Genomic DNA, 9,122 nt, shown 5'->3' with positions numbered 1-9,122 from the left:
AAAATCTTTAACAATATCAAAGTAGTAACATCTCAAAGTAGTAACGCTGGCATAAATTCATTATAATTGTTAGCACACTATCAACAAGTCACCCAATTCCATCCTATTTTTTTTTTTTTTCACAATATCCTAAAAGAAAACTTTATAAGAGATGCTTAATTATCTAAAGCATAGCACCTTATTTATGCCAGAGCTCATATATGTCAAATTAGAACACATCAAATATCTGACACCCAATAAATAAAAACTTTCTAACACCCATAAAAACAGTCTAATCAATCAGAAAAAAACAATTTGTAAACAATACTCCAATAAGGTTGAGTTGTCGTTGAGGGCTGTGATTGTCCTTCGTTCTGAAAGTCTCAAAGTAAATTTTTCTGAGAAATGAGCATCAAGACAGGTTTAGTAACAAAACATTTTACTTTTCCTCCTAAAAATAAACCAACAGTTAGAGGAATTTAGCATACAGTAAGCATGTCAAACATTTCCCTTCCTAACAGTGCACTTCTCTAATACCAAAAATTGTTGACGTCAAATTAATTATTACCATGTGGATTTCTATATATGTTTTTGTTATGCAATGGTATACCATAAACCTAAAGAAAAAATTATTATTGTTCACCATGGTTAAAAAATGAGCAGCTCAAAAATAAACATTTGCAATTTCCCATTTATACAAGAACCCATACGTCACCATTCTTCACCCATTTGGAACATTCCTCAAAACTGGTTTTCTCTACAAAGCAAAACTGATAGTTACATTTGTATGACAATACAACTATTTACAGTCCCTCTTGCTATTACCTGTGTCACAGACAGAAAGAGGGGGGAGGGGGGGTTTGTGTGCAAAAAAGGCACCAGAAAATATATTTTCTTTTAAAAAGTCAGTGATAAAGAAAGAAAAGTCTGTGACACAAAACCTTAATGGTAAAAGTTCAAAATTGCTTACGATTTTTAAGGATAGAAATACAATTTTAGTCCTTAAGGTCACACTTTACACACCAAATATATATTTAATTGCTTCTAAAAGCTGCCATGACCAGCATAGTACGGATTTGTTACCTTTTTCGTGGCAAAATCACATCACTTTAAAACATAAGTAATAAACACAAAACAAATTATTATGCAACCAATATTCATTCAGTGTTATGAAATGCTTTGCTGATACAGCACCTTTAGGAACAGTGTTAAAACGAACACAACATAACGATTCATGGATCTAAGGTTGCCCATACACGATACAATTTTCATACAATTTTCCCAAACGTAAATTTAATCATTTTTTCGGGACTACCTTGAGAATTTCCCATTATCTAAGCTCAGAATACAAAGTGAGATCAGCTGAGTTTGAAGGTTTATATATATATATATATATATATATATATATATATATATATATATATATATATATATATATATATATATATATATATATATATATATATATATATAGGGATGGTGAGGTCAGTATTTAGACTTTATTGGAAAACCTAGTTTCCCAACTTATGTGGTTTCCTGCGACTTTCTAATCAGATTTATCTACAACCGATTTATGGTTTGCTGTTTAACTATCCTTGGTGGGCAAGATTATACCTTCAAGCTCATCTTAATATCACATACAATCTCCACATACATCTATACAATGGCATGCAATCTTATATCGACTAAAAATACACTATACAGCAAATATATACAAGTTTTAGAGGGAGAATTCACTATCATACACAGTACTGCTTCGTAAACGGGTTTCGGACCCTGGGATATCAGACCCCATCTTTGGGAATATCAGATTCCTGGGAGGTGCTAAAATTAGCGGTTAACTGGGTACAGTTTATCTGCTCTGACAGTATAGGGTAGTAATAATAATAATAAAAAATATAATTACTTACCCCATACTGTGTTTTGGCAGATCCAACTCTTCTGACACTCAAATCTCGTCAGGAGGCAATCACGATGATATACAGCCCTTCAGTTGCTAACCCCCCCAGATAGTGAATTTCCCCTCATCCGGCCGGGAGTTATGACGACACATAGCACTCAAACTTAGCGCAGTCACAACTGATTTTATTGCAAGTTTAGCTCATATTTAAAGCACGTTTGAGCGGGAAAAAAACTGCTTTAAACTGGTTTACAATTTACTGGTCAATTTGACAATAGAACATGTCTCACAGAAACAGCACATGAAAGGCTTTTGTTGCCCTATGCATTTGTGTCAATATGAGGTGTTTTGTTGGAGAGTCGGTCCGTCTGTGTTCAGCTTGTCTGTGTTAATGTAAGCAATTGTCAATTGTTTATGGGTGGTGTCAGTAATCTCTATGCAAAATGTCTTGTAATCTAAATGCAAAATATCCAACTGTCAAGTGTTCAAATGAATGAATGGAAAGGTGGTTTAACATGTTGTCTAAATGCAAAATACAGCTGTCTGATGTCCCGGGCCGTATGAATGAGTGACAGTCTGGATCGTTACCATGCAAATGCAAGGGCCCATATTTCATCATAGAATGGGCATAAGCTGAAATATATATGAAATGTAATAAGGCATGTTAATACAATCTTTCAAGATCCTTACATGAGAAGATGGTGATTTGAAACCGGAGATAGCAGCATAAGTTCTCCTTGAAAAAATTTTACCTACCCTCGAAGCGAAAGCTAGCAAACCCAAGAGGGATTGTAGCTCTTTTAGGCAAACCTTTCTCCGTCGCACCGTGATCAGAAGGGATCTGCGAAGTTTGTCAATTTTGTCCTCTGGAAGCCTAAATTCCATACGGTCTGTGTCAATTGTAATTCCTAGAAAAACTAATGACGTGGAAGGAAAAACAGTTTTTTCCAGGGCCAGGGGGACCCCAAAAAAGATTACATATTTTGAAAAATTTTTTTAACAACATAGCACATGTAGAAGAAGCTTGGGGACCAATAAAAAGAAAATCGTCCAGGTAATGCACTAATAAATGAGAACCAGATATTTGAGCTACTACCCATTCTAAGAAGGCGGAAAAGGTTTCAAATAAAAAACAGAATAATGAACATCCCATCGGGAGACACTTATCGAAAAAATACTAATCATTAAAATAAAAACCCAAAGAGTTAAAAGAACTAGGGTGGATTGGTAAAAGCCTGAAGGCAGACTTGATGTCCGCCTTTGCTAACAGAGCACCCTTACCAGCGAATCTCAGCCTTTCCAAAGCGTCCTCAAATGTCGCATACTGCACTGAAGACAGGTTAGCATCAATATCATTGTTTAAAGAATCATTAACAGGGAAGGATAAGTGTTGGATTAAACGATATGTGTTAGGTTCCTTTTTCTGGACTATGCCCAGTGGTGAAATTCTGAAATTCGCAAAAGGTGGCTCTGAGAAGGGGCCAGCAAATCTACCCTCCTGCAGCTCTAGAGCAATCTTCCTGGCTACAATGGCTTGTAAGCCTTCAACGGATCTTAAATTCTTATGAATAATACAACCTGTGCCTCTAAAGGCAGGTAACAAAAAACCAAAAGCGAAACCATCAATTAGTAATTGTGCTTTCTCCCTGTTTGGATACCTGAGGAGCCACGGCAGCATTTCTGCCAACTTCACTGGCGTGGAAGCCCTTTTGAACACCTCCCTGTTGTGTGGTTGCCAATCTTTTAAAACATTTGAATAATGGGTGTGAGCCTGAACAGAAAGCACACTCGTGCTTGAATTTACACGTTCCTGGCCATTTGCATGCTGTTTTATTAAAATTAAAATAGATGCCTTTTCTGAAGGACTGCATGTTGGGTTGTTGGGGGACAACTTTTTGCTTTGGCAGAAAGGACCGCTGGGGTAAAAATAGGTCCAACCAGAGTCCCACATCTTTTACCCCCCATTTTAAAGACGGTTGGACAGACAATTTTTGTCTGAACGCCACGTCGTATGAAAACCATGCGTACCCTCCAAAATTTTTATATGCCTCAGGGACAATATCTATGTGTTGGAATAATCCTACGCTTTTCTGAGGATATTTCTCACAAACAAGACTTGAGAAAATCAAAAAAGCTTGAAGCCAGTTGTTGAAAGACTTCGTTATCGGTCTCCTCCTCTCATCTTCCTCTTTTTTTATCAGCCTTGAACACAAATTCCTTAGCTGATGGGAGTAATGATAAAACATTGATAAAAGCGCCTTGCCATATTTTTTCCTTAATGGAATCTGAGAGGTGAAAACCAAGCTGTGAAATCTCACATACAATAGGCTCTCTCAAACATGTCTCAGGAGTTACAGAAGCTGATGACTCAGCTTGGATAGGAGCCGATGCATCCCTGGTGGCTGTAGTGGAGGACCTCCGTCTTGCTGCTGGTCCTGCATCTTCTTCTGATGCCCTGTGCCCGGGGGGGGGGGGGTGTTGAGACGAGCGGGGGGCTCCGGACGGCTGCGAGAAGTCTTTTAGTCCTCCTCTTCTGCGAGGTGATCGGTGTACCGATGTTTTGTCGGGAGTTCTTCCGGGTGTTGGCGAGTATCGTTTCCGGGGCATCCTACGACGCTTCGCCGGTCCCTCCTCCGGACCGGACGTGACCGAAGCCACGATACTGCGCATGCGTGAGGAACCGGACATTCTTCCGCCGACTTCCACCGGGTAAGATGTGTCCTCACTGGCGCTCTCTTCCTCCGGCACAGCACACGCTGCTGATGAATGAAGTTGACTGACGGCTTCTCCCGCTGATGACACCGCTATTCGTTCTTGTAGAGGTAATTCCAGACACTGTCGTATCCATTCCTCGCCACCTTCTGCGCCCGCTTTTTCAATTAATTGCCTGATGAGACTCATGCTGGGGAACGAACTTCAAGCTCTTGTGGTGAAAAGTGACCCGGAGCCCCGCGGCCACTTGTTTAAATAAGCCTCACTGGAGCTGGACAGAACCAGTTTTTGAGGAAAACGGCTGGATATTTGAGCGGGAGCGAAGCTCCACGCGCAAAACTGCCCAGTTACAGCTGATAAAAAAGCGGGAACAGACACTAGACTTCAAATCTGCCTAGCTACCAACCCCTCTGCTAGGCGGGAAACTTAAAACTGTATAACCTGGGTCAAAAGTTCAACTGTCTCAGCTGAAATGCCTGACAGGCCAGCTGACTAGGCCTCATACTGACTGAAATTAAAGTTCCTAAATTTTCTTTTCACTTCCCCCTGCCGCCATCCCATAAAGAAATGGGGGGCCATAAAAGCACCCCTTTCTTTTCATTCTTTAGAAGTGGATATGCGCTCAGAGCCGTAGTGGCACCCTGGAGTGAAACTAGTCAGGTCCTCACAGCCGTATTTTGTTCACCTCAACTAGCAATGTTATTGTCCCAACCCACTGCTTTAGCTGAAAAGCTTGATCTTCAAATGTAGTAAATTCAAATATCCCCAAATTCATTTCCACATCACATACAATGGGAGAAACCCTGTAAACTTCAGAACTGTTTTACTTGATTGCCCAGAATGCAGCCACAGTTCTGTAAACCAGTCTTTGCTGAAGGAGACTCAACCTTACTGTGAGAAAATAGTGGCAATTTTGTGGCTCTACCAGTGTTTCACAACTCCTTTAAAGCTAGGTTTACACGAGTGGTAAAACCACATGCAATTTGCACAGAAATCACACTGCATTTTTGTGCGGATCACATGCAACGACTGTGTGGTGCGATTTCAGACACATTTTTGTATGGCTTAAATTGCATACCCCAAAAAGGTGCAGGACCCTTTCTCTGCACCTGAACATGGCATGGGTGTTAACATCCTGGCAAATGCACTGAGTTCTTTCATCTGTTTCAGGGTGTCAAGATAACATTGACACCCACAGCAGATCGCATACAATTGCTTAGAGTGCAATGTTAAAGATAAGATGTTACCTTTTCAATCAAACGGCATGCTTCTCCCAATTTCTGTGCACAGTCTTTCGTTTGCCTTACCATATTTAAGAATTTAGGGAAGTCAATTGTTCCCTCGCCTGCAAAGAGACAAGACCTGTATAAGCCTTAGTTCAAATGTTCACCAGAATAGCATAAATTGAGAGCCAGTGCAAGTCAATGACATCAATTTTGTGAAAGCCACACTCACAACTGGATTACATCCTGTAGATCTTAGTTAGATTGCCCCCTCTGTTGCCAAGTCCTCATTCGATTTTGCCTTTGTACAGGACTTACTATCTGCATCTTCTTCATTGATCATGTACTTCAGCTTTGCCTCTGTTGGGCACCGTCCAATATACCACATCAACCTCATCACTGTGTCCAGATCCTTGGGATTATAGGCCACACTTTCATCCACTCAAACATAACTTAATCAATAAATAACCAAACAGATCAGCAGTATTTGGCAAGAAAACTGGCCGCGGCACGCTTTATTGGTTTTAAACATGAAAATCAAACATTCAGATGATCAATAATCATAATAATAATAATAATAATACTCAAACCAAAATCACATAGTGAAAATAAATTGTACTAGCTCAGTTTTTTAGAACTCGAGCAAGCAGTAACTTCATAATCAATTAACAAAAATACCGTCCCCACCAGCCGGGCTTTAGCAACAAGAACGGCCCAACCCCACCACCGCGGCCTGTTCAATGCCATACTGCAGTCCTAGGTTGAAAATGTCAAGACCCACATCGGAGAGGTGAATTCCGTCCTGGCTATACAGGCCCGGTATCCCGCCTTGCAGATCCACATGTCTATATGACAATCCTCCAATTGACGGCATATATTTTTCCATTGCCCTGTTCACCCTTTTTCTCATCTTTTCCATTATTCTCTTCTGATCCAAGGACAGCCAAGGAAGGCGAGGCACCATTTCCGAGAACACAATTACTGTCCCAGGAGAGGAGAGAGAGAAAAAATGCAAATCCCTTTTAATCATAAATAATAACTCTAACGTTTTTCTGTTCCCCAAATCATTCCCACCCGCATGTACCAGCAAAATGGATGGAGGGGGCCAATTCTGATAAAGTCTGGTCAAATGAAAATAAAGTTGATGCCACTGGAGGCCCCTAATGCCTTTCCAAAATAACTTAAAAGATTCCAAAGGGAGAGACAAATTAGTAGAATAATTACGCTGAGCTGCACGTTTTCTTGCCCAGAAAATAAACGAATGGCCCAGGATCCACACTGTTCGTTGGCCACCTGAGGGAGTTAAACAAACATGTTAGGTCTAACATAAACTTTAAAGCAATTAGATTTCCACCTCCCCATACTTTTTATAACCTCCTCCGAAAAACCCCTCCTAGCTGCTTCCGAAGCTGCCCCTATACGAAATGAATGGGAGGAAAACTTAAATCTATGCAAACCCAACCGCTCCAAGCACTTAAGCAACACAAACTCGAATTGATATTTCGTAAGTGGGGAAAGATCACAGTGAACTAAAAATTGAAAACCACCCTGAGGCCTTATGCCCAGAAATTGCCGAACCAGCGCCCACGGACATACCCTCCCAGGCGTCTGAGCCTTCAGCTTGATTCCTACCCCTTTCCCTAAAGCCTCCGTTTTTGAAAGGCAAATCCAAATGTGAACCCCATCCTCACCCAATAGAACATTCTCAAATGAAATACCCCCCCCCCAACCTTTCTGGATAAAGGCACCAGTTCTGAAATGCGGAAAGCCCAGAAGAAGGCCAACGCAAAGGCCGTCTTAAAAAGAGTCCCTTCATAAACAGAGCTACACACTTCATTCGTTACAGCACACAAATCTCCCAACAAATAAAGGGAAATAGGTCTCCTATCGTCATTTACAAAAGAAATCTTCCTGTAGCCCTTCAACGCCTGTTTTACAGCAAAATAGCTCGCACAAGGCCGGAACCCCTTTAAACGACAAAAGAATGAGATACCCGCAAGCGTCTTCCTCAAATAATTATAAGACACCTGCTGCTGCATCCTTGAGGCCAGAACTTCTAACATCACCCCTTCCGACGGGCAGCCATCGGCAAGACCTCTTGCTTCAGCAAAACACAACCAGTCTCTCCATGCGGCAGTATAGCTCGCCCAAGTCTTGGGTGCCAAGGAACCTACAATCGCCTTCACAACTAAGTCTCGACAATCTTCCACAAATGGCCCGGGCATTCGATACCTTCCATGTCGGCTTCCGGCAAAAGTTCTCGAAAGCGGTCCATCTGAAACCGAGATAATGCATCGGCAAGATTATTTAGTACTCCCGGGGTGTGTTCTTGCTTTAAGCCAGATGTTATACTTCAAACACAACAACACGATTCGCCTAAGCACTTTGATAACATAAACAGATTTGGAAGATAGACAATTTACTGCAAAGAGGACTCCCTTATTGTCCGTCTCAACCAAAATACGCCTGTCCGCGAAGAAAACGCCCCATAGCTCCAAAGCCACCAGAATGGGAAAGATCTCAAGCAGCACCACATTTTTCATTAGCTTGTTATATTTCAAAAAAATCTGGCCATTCCACGCAGCACCAATGCGTCCTCCAGATTGCTCCAAAACCTTTTGAGCCAGCAGCGTCTGTGAATAAACGAAAATCTGGAGCAAAAACAAAATCTGCCTGGAAAAAGGATCTCCCATTATAAGTATCCAAAAACTCGTCCCACACCAGCAAATCCTCCTTCAGAGAGCTATTCAACCTAATGTGGGAGAACGGGATTTTAAACCCGACGTTGATAGGTAAAGACGACGTGAAAAAACGCGCCCCATGGGCATCACCCTACACGTTACGGCCAGCAGGCCCAACAATGACTGCATGCTTTTCAGCAAAACTTTTCTTCTAGTCAGAAACAGCTGAATTAGCACCTTCAGTCTCGCCAGCTTATCCTCAGGCAACCGAAACTCCAAACATACGGTATCAATCTGGATACCCAGAAAAACCAACTCCGTGGATGGCAAACACGTCTTTTCCTCGGCTAGCGGAACACCAAACTCGTCCGCAACTGCCCTGAAGGATTCCAACAAATGCAAACAACCATCCGAATCTGGAGGACCAACAAATAAGAAATCATCCAGGTAGTGTAACACACCGCCACTACCCGACTTAACACACACTACCCAATGCAAGAAAGTAGCAAATGCCTCAAAATATGAGCAGGACAAAGCACTAACCATTGGGAGACATCTATCAAAAAATAAAAACTATCCAGCTGAAAACCTAGCGAGTTAAAAGCCTCTGGAGCTACCGGCAGCAGG

The 9,122-nt window shown here is 41.5% G+C and overlaps 2 protein-coding genes across 2 annotated transcripts in view; both read right to left on the bottom strand.

The window, feature by feature from the left end:
- The window catches only part of LOC309550328 (uncharacterized protein), a gene marked incomplete at its 5' end in the record, with an annotated part of 302,387 nt that overhangs the window by 15,195 nt on the left and 278,070 nt on the right, over positions 1-9,122 (bottom strand). The gene's annotated exons all lie outside the window — the stretch shown is intronic.
- On the bottom strand, positions 6,512-8,053 carry LOC309550081 (uncharacterized protein; the record flags this gene model as incomplete). The annotated part of the gene is made up of 2 exons (XM_082250543.1): positions 6,512-7,107; positions 8,047-8,053. The coding sequence occupies 2 exons, from the start codon at positions 8,051-8,053 to the stop codon at positions 6,512-6,514; spliced, it is 603 nt and encodes a 200-aa protein (XP_082106669.1).

This window comes from Pelophylax lessonae (genome assembly GCF_965119305.1).
Source record: "Pelophylax lessonae genome assembly, chromosome: 3".
NCBI classification, from domain to species: Eukaryota; Metazoa; Chordata; class Amphibia; order Anura; family Ranidae; genus Pelophylax; species Pelophylax lessonae.
The sequence above is the reverse complement of the archived record's forward strand: the minus strand, read 5'-3'. Positions and strand labels throughout refer to the sequence as shown.